Genomic DNA, 12,863 nt, shown 5'->3' with positions numbered 1-12,863 from the left:
GCTGGCATCTTTTTCCCTCTTTCACTCCTCCAATGCAGTCCCTTTCTTTCCTCTCCACCTGCTCTTCCCCATCCCCATGATCCTCCTTACTACTCCGGCAGCAGCGATTGCATGCAATATTCCCCGCAGTACCTTTTAAAACGTCTTATAAGCCTGGTGGTCCAGTGGTGTATGGGCCAGCAGGAGCGTGCTTTCTGCGCTTGACTGTTTCTGCGTGCTTGACTGCTTTCTGAATGGCTGCAGTCAGTTATCGCGAGTCCATTAAGAGGCAATCGTCCCGGGAATACATCCCGGATGGAACCGCAGCGGATCTGCACATAAGTAAAGCCTGATGCATCAATAACACAAACTCTGGGGAAAACAGCTTCACTGAAGAACCAGTGTGTAGAAGCGCCAGATCCGGTGAGCCCAGCCCCAAAGACGCTCGCCGCTATCTTCTGTATCTGCTCCTAATTCCTGTCCATGACCCAACGAACCCAAAGCCACGAGGCCTGCCGAAGTCGGAATAAATGAAACTACCTCAGGCGCGCGGGAAACCACACTGCCCCACCGCCATATTGGATTCCACGAGGGTACAGTCCCAGCAGCCTGCCATGTAGAGGCCCAATGGCGAACACCGCTTTCCACAGCGCAAACAATGCTTAACACCCTCTGTGGCCACGAGCCACACAAATAAAAAGCGCACACGAAAAATGCACACCGTACTCACACCCGCGCACAATATAAAAATAATATATACTCACAATTTGCAGAGACAGTAGTTGCAGTGTGAAAGAGAAAGACTGGCATTCATCCTCCTGCTAGAAATAGAGTATACTAAATGGCAAGAAGGGGTTCCATCCAAGAGGCGCACCTGCAATTCAGTTCTCTATCTCCATCTGCTGGTAGATGTGCAGTATCCCACTGGTCTCTGGATTCATCTGCTGCTGTTGCTAATTATTTCCAGCTCTTCTATATGAATTTTACATGTGTCTGTTTTACCATTTTTCAATGCTTATTCTGAACCATCTCATCTGTAGTCATCACACACTCATTTTTAGATTTTAGTTTAACTCTCCTTAACCATCCATTTATTCAGACTTTGCCTACATATGATATTGGCATAAGCTCCGGTGGCCAGGCCCAGCAAAATAGCTTCAGATTTTCAGTGCCCACATATGAACCAATACTGAACACCGGGGGCTAATCTAGCTAGGCAGAGTGGCAACAGACAGCGAGGATTTTCAGTCTGCTAACCAGCTAAGTAACCACATGAAATTAGGATAGCTAAAATATTTTTAAAAACATGCTGTCACCACTGGCTTTTTATCGGGTGTTTGGACTTACAGGGAAGACTTAAATGGATCATGCAATTCCCTTATATTTCAGGTTTATATATACAGTGTTCCCTTGGTCATTCGCGGTCGGCAGTCCCAGTCAATCGCAGTATTTTCCGACTGCGACCGCCAACCAGAAGAGGACAGCTGGAGAGAGCAGCCGGAGCATCGGCGAGTGAAGGAAATCACTCGCTGTATGCTCCGACCGCCTCTTCCTATACTAAAGTTGGGCCTTACCAATCAGGAGCTGCGTGTCAAAGCAGCTCCTGATTGGTAAAGCCCGACTTTAGTGCAGGAAGAGGCGGTCGGAGCATACAGCGAGTGATTTCCTTCACTCGCCTGTGCGCCAGCTACTCTCTCCTGCTGCCCTCTCCAGTCTCCCCCATGAAAAACTGTATTCTCGGTTTTTCAAGATTCGCGGGGGTTCCTAGAATGGAACCCCCGTGAATTTCAGGGGAGTACTGTATATCTAAGGTTTTATACATCTAAAATTTTAAATTTGAATTGGCTGAGAAAGTAGAAACATAAAACCTATCAAAAATACATAAATGACATACATATATTTTACCTTCAAATCAGCTTCACCTGCACTGTGGGTGTCCTGACAGAAGAAGTTGTACCCTCCTTCCCAGACTCCTGTGACTAACTAAGAAAAATAAACAAACATACAAAACCATGGTATAAATTTAACAAGAAGGTACCCACATACACATCTACAAATTGTTTTCACCAAATTATCTCAGAATATCTATTTGTAGAAGCAGCAAAATTACTTTTGATCGATCGTGCAAGCAGCTTTTCAGTGAAACCCCTTAATGTCCTCAGGGGCAGAGGGGGAAAAAAAACAGTTGCAAGGGGAAAAACAAGATGCTAATGTGTGCAGCAAAGGTTTGAGGAACGCTTTCCTCATTGTACCATAATCAAATGCACAGAAAAGAAATACAGTGACATCTCAGCAAACCTAGAAATTGTAAACAGCCATGACGATCAGCCACTGAACTAACATTACATAAATCGGTATAGCCATTGTGCTTTAAAAATTTACTCCAAGGACCAATTTAATCTAAAAGATGGACACACACTTACATCAATTGTATTCACAGGGTCACATCACACCGGTAGTGAATCTTATTTATATTCAAGATACTACAAAAAGCAGTTACTTACCGTAACAGGTGTTATCCAGGGACAGCAGGCAGATATTCTCACATGTGGGTGACATCATCCGCGGACAGCCTCGCAAGCAGACTTGCTTGTAAAACTTTAAGAAAGTTCACGACTGATGCACCGCGCATGCGCGAGTGCCTTCTGCCCAAGATAGGGCACGCGTCTCCTCAGTTCAGATAGCTACCTAAGAAGTCAACCCAGGGAGGTGGGTGGATTGTGAGAATATCTGCCTGCTGTCTCTGGATAACACCAAGCTAACCAGAATGGGATGGTGGAAGTGTTGGCAATTTAGAAGAATAACTTTTGTAAAATTGCCTGGCCAAAATGGCCATCCCATCTGGAAAAAGAATCCAGACAATAATGAGAGGTGAAAGTATGAACCGAGGACCAAGTGACAGCTTTGCAGATTTCCTCAATAGGAACAGACCTAAGGAAAACTACTGATGCTGCCAGGGCTGTGGAGTCGGTAGATAAATGTTCCGACTCCGACTCCTCAGTTTTTTGTACTTCAGACTCCGACTCCAGGTACCCGAAATTTCCTCCGACTCCAACTCCACAGCACTGGTTAATTTTCAGATCTTTAAAATGGAATGTCAAGTTGAGAGAAATGAGCATTTTCGACACCACCTTCTTTTTGCTTTTAATCAAGATTCTAAGGCCGCAGAAGCTGCTCGCAACATTTGTGCTGTGTATATAGTGGGTGCTATAGCTGAAAGAATCGCTCGTGGTTGGTATGCCAAGTTGAAAAATGGAGTCTGTAGATAAATGTTCCGACTCCGACTCCTCAGTTTTTTGTACTTCTGACTCCGACTCCAGGTACCCGAAATTTCCTCCGACTCCGACTCCACAGCCCTGGATGCTGCCAGGGCTCTGACTTTATGGGCTGTGACTAGACTCTGTAGATGCAGTCCAGCCTGAGCATAGCAGAAAGAGATGCAAGCAGCTAACCAGTTGGAGAGGTGCGCTTGGAAATCGGATATCCCAACTTGTTTGGATCAAAGGAGACAAAAAGTTGGAACAGATCTTTGTGGCTTAGTTCTTTGCAAGTAGAAAGCTAAAGCACGCTTACAGTCCAGAGCAGGGGTGTCCAACCTTTTGGCTTCCCTGGGCCGCACTGGCCGAAAAAAATGTTTCTGGGGCCGCACAAACGTGCAAATGCTGCAGCAAGACAGAGGAAGGAGCCGGCAAGACGGTAAACACCCGGAAGCAGCAGACGAAAACACTGCATCGCTCTTGACTGGGGCCACACAAAATACTTCACAGGGCCGCAGGTTGGACACCCCTGGTCCAGAGTATGAAGAGCTGTTTTTCCAGCATGAGAATGAGGCTTTGGAAAAAAACAATGGATTGATTGAGATGAAATTCTGAAACCACTTTAGGTAAGAATTTAGGATGAGTACGTAGGACCACCTTGTCATGTTGGAAAACTGTGAAAAGTGGGTCCGCTACTAAAGCTTGAAGCTCACCGACTCTGCGAGCAGACATGAGAGCCTTTCCAAGTGAGATATTTGAGATGAGCTGAAGCCATTGGTTCAAAAGGAGGCTTCATCAATTGAGCAAGAACATTGAGATCCCAAACCACTGGAGGCGGATTGAGAGGTGGTTTGACATTGAAAAGTCCTTTCATAAATCTGGAAACCACCGGATGAGCAGAGAGGGGTTTCCCTTCGATCAGCTGATGAAAAGCAGCAATTGCACTGAGATGGACTCAAATGGATGTGGATATGAGGCCTGATTGAGATAAATACAACAGGTAATCCAAAACTGAAGACAAGGAGGTAGATTGAGGCTCCTTGTGATGAATGGTGTACCAAGCAGAAAATCTAGTCCATTTCCGATTGTAACATTGCCTAGTGGTAGGCTTCCTGGAAGCTTCTAGAATGTTCTTTACAGATTGAGAAAACTGTAGTGGCAGTTAGGTTGAGAGGTACGTACCATTGCACGATACAGTGGCAGGATAACTTCCTTCATCCTGGTCGTGATATCCTTTTTAATGATACCCAACATTTTGTTTGCTTTCCTTGAGGCTGAGGCGCACTGCGCCGACGCCTTTAATGTTGTGTCCACCATCACTCCCAGGTCTCTTTCAAGGTTGCCTACCCCTAGCGGTGAACCCCCCATTTTGTAAGTGAACATCGGGTTCTTTTTCCCTATATGCATGACCTTGCATTTCCCTATGTTGAAGCTCATTTGCCACTTTTTGGCCCATTTTTCCAGTGTTGTCAGATCTTTTTGGAGATCTTCGCAGTCCTCCATGTTATTGACCTTGCAATATAGTTTGGTATCATCCGCAAATTTAATAACCTCACACTTTGTTCCTGCCTCCAGGTCATTAATGAATATATTGAATAGGAGCGGTCCCAGCACCGACCCCTGTGGAACTCCGCTCGTGACGCATTGCCAGTCTGAGTAATATCCCTTTACTCCAACCCTCTGTTTCCTGTCCGCCAGCCAGTTTTTGATCCATCGGTGGACCTCCCCTTGCACCCCATGGTTCCATAGCTTCCTTAGTAGTCTTTCATGTGGCACCTTGTCAAAGGCTTTTTGGAAGTCAAGGTAAATGATATCTATGGATTCCCCTTTATCCACCTGGCTGGTTACCCCCTCAAAGAAGTACAATAAGTTCGTGAGGCATGACCTACCCCTGCAGAAGCCATGCTGGCTCGACTTTAACTGCCCATAGTTGTCGATGTGTTCCCAGATGCTGTCTTTAATCAGCGCTTCCATCATCCTCTCGTTCTCTCCTGGTTTTTTGTTTTTTTCTTCTCCCCCATTGTAACTTTACCCTCCTTCCCTCTCTCTCATGCGAGTCTTTATTGATTTTATTGTAATTAGGTTATAGTTTCTATATTATACTATTATGTACATCGCCTAGAATTTCGAAATAGGCGATTCATCAAATGTGAAATAAAACTTGAAACTTGATCTTTCTCAGGACCGAGGTCAAGCTCACCGGCCTGTAGTTTCCTGGGTCTCCCCTTGAGCCTTTCTTGAAGATGGGTGTGACATTTGCTATTTTCCAGTCTTCCGGAATCTCTCCAGTCTTTAGGGATAGGTTGCATATTTGTCGAAGTGGCTCAGCTATTTCATTCCTTAGTTCCTTGAGTACCCTTGGCTGAATGCCATCCGGACCTGGCGATTTGTCACTCTTTAGCCTTTCTATCTGCCTGAGGACATCCACCTTGCTCACCTCTAGCTTGACCAGATTTTCATCCTGCTCTCCTTTTACGATCTCCTTGGGCTCCGGAATGTTGGTTGTGTCCTCCCTCGTGAAAACTGACGTGAAGAACTTATTAAGCCTGTCAGCTATCTCCTTTTCCTCTTTTACCACACCCTTTCTGTCCCCATCATCCAAGGGTCCCACTTCCTCCCTTGCTGGTTGCTTCCCCTTAATGTACCTGAAGAATGATTTGAAGTTTGTTGCTTCCCCTGCCAGTCTCTCTTCATATTCTTTCTTTGCTTCCCTAACCACTCAATGACACTCCTTTTGGTGTTTTTTGTGTTCCTTTTGGTTCTCCTCTGTTTTGTCCTTTTTCCATTTTTTGAATGATGCTTTCTTGTCACTTATCGCCTTTTTCACTGCATTTGTTATCCAGACTGGGTTTTTTGTTCTATTTTTTTTTTGCACCCTTTCCTGTACTTGGGGATGCACAGGTTCTGTGCATCGTGCACTGTGCCCTTGAGTATGGTCCAGGCATTTTCTACGGACTCCATCTTCCTTGCGCTGTCGTTGAGTTTCTTTCCCACCATTTTCCTCATGGCATCATAATTCCCTTTTTTGAAGTTAAGTGCGGTCGTTGTAGTTCTTTTCACCTTTGATGATCCAATTTCTAGCCTGTACCGGATCATGTTGTGATCGCTGTTTCCTAGCGGGGATAATACCACCACCTCCTTAGCGGGTCCCTCTAGTCCGTTGAGGATCAGGTCAAGAGTGGCATCACCCCGTGTTGGTTCCGTGACCAGCTGTTCCATGAAACAATCCCTCGTGACCTCCAGGAATTTGGTCTCCCTCATGCAGTTTGAGTGCCCAATACTCCAGTTTATTCCCGGGTAGTTGAAGTCTCCCATCACCACCACACTTCCGCTTTTGCATACCTGCCTCAGTTCAGCCTCCAGATCCTGGTCGATTTCTTCCATTTGTCCAGGTGGGCGATAGTACAGACCCAATTTTATGTCTGCTCCAGTTCCTCCTGATAGCTTAACCCATAGTGATTCCAAGTCGTCTGCCCTTACTGTTGTTTCCATCCTGGTTGAAGATATAGAATCTTTTATATATAGCGCTATTCCTCCACCCTTTTTGTGTGACCTATCTCTCCTGTAGAGTTTGAATCCTGGTAAAGCCACATCCCATTCATTGTCATCAGTCCACCACGTTTCTGTGACTCCAATTATGTCTATGCCCTTTTTGCTGGCTAGGATTTCCATCTCTCCCATTTTAGCCCTTAGGCTCCTAGCATTAGTGTATAGGCAAAGTAAGTCCCGTTTGTTCGCCTTTTTTGCTGTTTGTCCTCGTGGTTTGGCGCTCCTGGCCCCCTCGTAAGTTGCCAGACCCCAAGCCTCGTCTCGGTCATCCTCCTCCTGTGGTGTGTCTGTTTCGTCCTCAGCCTGTTCCCCTGTTTTTGGTTGTCTCTCTGGATTCCGTTGTTCTCTATTAGTGCTGCTTGCCAGTTTTATTTGTGCACTAGACCCCTGCAATTTTCCCTTAGGTCCATTTTCAAAAAATTCCCTCTCAGACCTGAGCCCTCTTTTACAGTGTCCTTGCTCAATATCTTTGGCCCGGGTCCCCTGCATTGTGTCCTTAGGTTCTTTTTCCAAAAGTTCCCTCCCAGTCCCGATCCCTTTTTTACAATGTCCTTGCTCTATGTCCATGGCCCTGAGCCCCTGTGTTGTATCCTTAGGTCCTTTTCCCAAAAGTTCCCACTCAGTCCCCAGCCCTCTTTTACAGTGTCCCTGCTCAGTATCCTTACTTGATACTTTTGTCCGATGTGTCAGATCGACTGTCGGCTTTCCCCTCTTCCTCAGTTTAAAGCCAAATCAATGACGCTCTGGACATTGCATGCCAGCATCCTTGTCCCAGTCGTGCTCAGGTGCAGTCCGTCTCTCCTGTAGAGCTTATTCTTTCCCAGGAAGGTTGTCCAACCGTTTATTGCTTGTAGTTCGCTCTGCCTCCTTGGGTCCGCTCTAGGTACTGGCAGGATCTCTGAGAAGGCTATCTTCCTTGCCCTCAGTTTCAGTTTCCTCCCCAAGATCCTGAACTGATCGGTTAATGCAATCCTGTTGCAGTCCCTCCTGCTGACGTCGTTGGTTCCAACATGGATTACTACAGCTGTTTCCTCCGTCTCGGCCCCTTCCAGGATCCTCTTGATTCTGTCGGTGACGTCCTTCGTTCTTGCTCCCAGGAGACATGTCACTAGACGGTCTCTCTCCCTCCAGCTATGTGACTGTCCACTCCTCTCAGGATTGAGTCTCCCACCACGATAGCAGATCTCCCCTTCTTCAAATGTCTCTCTGGTCTCAGGTCTGTATCGGTGGTGCAGTCCGCTAGTCCCTCCTCCGGGTTTTGTCGTGTCTCCTCCTCATCTGCCCGTCCAGATTCTCCACAAGGTCCTACTCCCATGGCATCTGGTGGATTTTGTCATCTGATAAATAAACTGAGTGTCCTTGGGATGGGTCCCAAAGTGACGGCTGGGTCAGGAACTGGTTGGGTGGAAGGCGACAAAGGGTAGTGATCAATGTAGATCACTCTGAGGAAAGGGATGTTACCAGTGGTGTGCCGCAAGATTCTGTTCTTGGGCCTGTTCTTTTTAACATATTTATAAATGATATTGCTGAAGGGTTGTCGGGTAAGATTTGCCTCTTTGCAGATAATACCAAAATCTGCAATAGAGTAGATACGCCGGATAACCATGGTGACCATGCGAGGTTCTGTTGCCAGATCAAAGGGGAGCGCTGAGAATTGTAAATGCTTCTCCAGGACATGGAATCTCAGGAACTTCCTGTGCTCTGGAAATATGGGATTATTGCAGGAAGGCTTCTGTCAAATCTAGGGAAGCCAATAATTCCCCCAGTGCTACTACTGTGATGACTGACCGCACTGTTTCCATGCAAAAGTGTGGAACTTTTAGAGCAGCGTTGACCTGAGTTGAGAGCTAGTATGGGTCATAAGAACATAATAATTACCATACTGGGACAGACTGAAGGTCCATCAAGCCCAGTATCCTGTTTGTAATAGTGGCCAATCCAAGTTCCAAGCACCTAAACAGATTCCATGCTGCTTATCTTAGAACAAGTAGTAGATTTCTCCAAGCCATTTCAATAATGGCCTAAGGACTTCTCTTTTAGGAAATTATCCAAACCTTTTTTTAAACCCCACTAAGTTAACCGATTTCACCACATTCTCCGGCAATGAATTCCAGAGTTTAATTACACATTGTGTTGTGAAGAAACATTTTCTTCAGTTTGTTTTAAATCTACTACTCAGTAGTTTCAATCTTCTGTGCCTTTCTTGGGCACTATAAAATATATGGAGTATCTGCTCGTGCCTGAATCTTCAGGCAGCACAAGCTCTATAGCCTTAAGTTCTACCAGTCCCTGCACTGTTGCTAAGACTTTGCTTACCTTCTCTGTTTGCCCTGCCGAGGAGTCCACAAACCAGGCCGTTAAGGGATGAGTAAACTCAAGCTTGTAAGTGCTCAGAACGTCAAGCTTTGTGCCCAGGCCTCCACATACTCCGAGAGCCACCCCCCCTATATTCAGAGGAATGGCTCCAGCCATGGTGTCATTGTGTTTTCTTGGAGGTTGAAGTGGAATAAGAACTGGAGGCTTGGTTCTTCCTAGGCCCTGAAAATCTGTCTTAATCCCCGATAGGAAGAGCCTTATCTCAGAGACCCTGAATACTGCCAAAAGTGCCTGGAGCCACAAAAATTAGACTGGAGCCTCACGAGGTCCGTGGTCTGCTGTCAAGTAGAGACTTTGACCACTAATTTGCCACGCTGGCCATAAGATCATCCAGTCCTTTTTTGAACATTTACTCCAGGAAGTCTACTCAGCACAGCCTTGGGAGGTAGCGGCTCCCACCCATTGCCTGACCCAGAGTATTCTTCGGGCTGAGATAGAATAAGCCAATCTTTAACTCCTGACTGTCATAAAGGGCATCGACCACTTAATCCTGTTAATAGAAGCTGGGCAAAGGCTTGCTCTCCAATAATATAAGCTCACACAACCTGATATGACAAGGACGTTTCACAAAAGAGGGCCACTCCAGCCACTTTGATTCCCAAGGCCAGCATTTCAAAATGTCTATCCAGGACTGTATCCACTCTGATTTGCATATCTTGGCAGACATGTACGTTGTACTACTAAGGAATTCACCTTGGGCTAAGTGAACATCTGCAGACACTCCCTTGCCAATGCTCAGTAACTAAAACAGTAATAACAGGATGTCAGAAAAAAGATGTGGGCTGGGCTCTCATTCTGCTCAGAATAAAGCACAGAGTGGACGGAACCTGCTGGGAGTCTAGCTGTGACTCCTGCAGGGAGTCAGTAATGAGCTCTAGCAGAGCTGAAGGCCTGAACAGCTGGCACACTGTGGGGACATCCCTCTATGTACTTGCTCCTGCCTATGACCCTGTGTCTCCTAGCAGGGAAGGCTTGCTCCTCAACAGCAAAAGGCATACAGACAGACTCCTTGTCCTCCGAGTCTCTGTCAGAAAGGTCCACCGGATCCTGGTTGGCCTCTGACAGACAGGCATGCTCTGGAAGCCCAAGCTGACAACAGCATGTTTGAAGGCATCAGGGACAGTTGCAGTGGAGAGCAATAGGTTGAGGATGCGACAGATAGGAGGGATGACAGAGGGCGAGATAGCACTGAGTAGGTGAGTGAGTAGGAATCAGATTGGAGGAGCAGGTATTGGGTTTAGAGGATGAGAGAAGATGTGTTGTTTCTGATCTCTGGTGTCTTCTTCAGTATTATTGGGGTTTCTCTAGTTCCCCCTCCCCCCTTCGGTGAGATGCCCCATACCAAAAGAAAAGGGACGGTGCAAAATCCTTCCTCGCTGGATTGCACATCCACCCCAGCACAGCAGAATTTGGAGCGATATTTTGCCGGAAGCCCTGCAGTTTCATCCAGAGCAGAGAGCTCAGCTTTGACTCAGTTGGAAGAAACGGTTGAGTCTTCGGAGCCTAATATCACACTTTCTCCTCTGGAACCAATCCAGCCTCCCTGCCCAGCGTCGGAAGTGGGACCAACACAGAAATGTCAAGCAACCCCTTGGATGCTGTTGGAGAACGCTCCGAGTGAGGACGTTTTACCACCAGAAGGATGCCAAGATAGACTTCAAAGCACTGGAATGCCAAGTGCTTCAAAAGGGGGTTACCTCCGAATCAATTTGGAAAGCTATTAGAGAACTCCAAGCAGTGGAGGAGGAAGATAGAGATGCAAAGAACATCGAGACAGAGAACATCATCGAGGAAGAAGTCCGAGAGCTGGCGAAGTTCCTAGAGGACGCGTACAGGGAGGCCGTGGAAAATCACCAGCAACAGTGGAACTGCCAAGATTCACCTGCAGAAAGTATGGACCACATAACAGACAACCACCACGAAGGAATGGGTGACACAGCAGCGAGAACGAAGGACACGGACCTACGGCTGGAGAGATGGACGCATACTATGGACACAGACCTGAATATAGAGAGGACAGCAATTGTCGGGGGGGGGGGGGGGATTCCATCATCCGACAGCCACATAGCAGGAGGAAGACTGGATCGGCTGGTGACCTGCCTACCGGGAGTCAAGGTAGAAGACATAGTGAGCCGCATCGACAGGATCATCGACAGTGTGGAAGAAGATACAGTGGTGGTGATCCATGTGGGGACGAACAACATGAGCAACAGGAACTACAACAGAGAAGTACTGAAGGACCAGATCTAGATGCTAGGAAGGAAGCTGAAGACCAGAACACAGAGGATAATATTCTCAGAGATCCTGCCGGTACCCAGGGCAGATGAGAAGAGGCAGATGGAGCTGCAAGCAGTCAACGAGTGAATGCGGCGGTGAGGAATAAGGATTCCACTTCATGCGCAACTGGACGACGTTCTGGGGGAAGAGCAAGCTATTCAGGAAGGATGGACTCCACCTCAGCGGAGACGGAACGAGGCTACTTGCAAGCAACATCAAGAGAGAAGTAGAGAAGTTTTTAAACTAGGAAGAAGGAGAAAGCAGACAGTCGAACGAAGAGAGAGAGTCGATGGTTCGGGAACCGGTATACCCGGAGAATAATGTGCAGGAAGAAAGAGGGGAAGACTCAATTGATCACAGGCAAGACAGACTGAAAGGGATACAAGAGGGAAGGAAATGCAAGAAAGGAACAGGCCGCAAACTCATGTGTATGTACACGAACGCAAGGAGCCTTAAGAATAAGATGGGTGAATTAGAAGCTGTCACACAAAAAGGTAACGTTGACATCATCGGCATCACAGAAACATGATGGACTGAGGAAAACATCTGGGACACTGTGCTATCGGGATACAAACTATACCGCAGAGACAGAATGGCTCAAAAGGATGGGGGCATTGCCATATATGTCAAAGAGGGAATTAAATTTACTGGAGATAACACGCCATAACCGACAGATAAGTTAGAGTCCCTATGGGCCAAAATTCTGGGAACAAATGGACTGGAAACGAAGATCGGCATCTATTACCAACCCCCAGAGCAGTCCGAAGAAATTGATGGAGAAATGACGGATGAGATTAAACGCAACTGCAACGGAGGCAACGCAGTTATCATGGATGACAACTATCCGTGGATGGACTGGAACCTAGGCACCTCCGGCTGCGCTAGGGAGGCCAAGTTCCTGGATGCTGTAGGCGACTGCTTCCTGGAACAACTTGTCAAGGAAAATACATGAGGAAATGCAATTCTGGACTTAATTCTAAATGGACTGCGAGGACTGGTACAAGGTGTAGAAATAAAAGGGACGTTGGGAAACAGCGATCACAACATGATCTGCTTCGACCTGGACACAGGGGCGAAACATCGGTCCAGAACGACGGCCACGGCACTGAACTTCCGAAAAGGGAATTACGAAGGGATGAGATTCATGGTGGGGGAAGAAGATTAAGAAGATAAACACTGTAAAAATGCTAGAGCAAGCTTAGTTCCTTTTTAAGGACACAGTCACCTAGGCGCAAAATCTATATATAGCACATATCAACAAGGGATCCAAGAGGAAAAAAAACAAGGAACCGGTGTGGCTCACTGTTGAGGTGAAGGAAGTGATCAGAAACAAGAAAACTTTGTTTAAGGAATGGAAAAGGTCAAGAACGGACGAAAACTGGGACTAAGCACAAACATCAACACAGGTGCCATAAGGCGGTAAAA

The 12,863-nt window shown here is 46.8% G+C and overlaps 1 protein-coding gene across 7 annotated transcripts in view; it reads right to left on the bottom strand.

The window, feature by feature from the left end:
• The window catches only part of ELOVL5 (ELOVL fatty acid elongase 5), a 98,848-nt gene that overhangs the window by 64,842 nt on the left and 21,143 nt on the right, over positions 1 to 12,863 (bottom strand). For all 7 annotated transcript variants that reach the window (XM_033936692.1, XM_033936691.1, XM_033936690.1 and 4 more), the window contains exon 4: positions 1,885 to 1,962. In XM_033936692.1, the coding sequence (XP_033792583.1) occupies positions 1,885 to 1,962 (78 nt within the window). The remainder of the gene's footprint in view (positions 1 to 1,884; positions 1,963 to 12,863) is intronic.

The sequence above is a fragment of the Geotrypetes seraphini genome, chromosome 3 (genome assembly GCF_902459505.1).
Source record: "Geotrypetes seraphini chromosome 3, aGeoSer1.1, whole genome shotgun sequence".
Lineage (NCBI taxonomy): Eukaryota > Metazoa > Chordata > Amphibia > Gymnophiona > Dermophiidae > Geotrypetes > Geotrypetes seraphini.
Note: the sequence above shows the minus strand (reverse complement) of the source record. Positions and strands in the feature narration are given on the sequence as shown.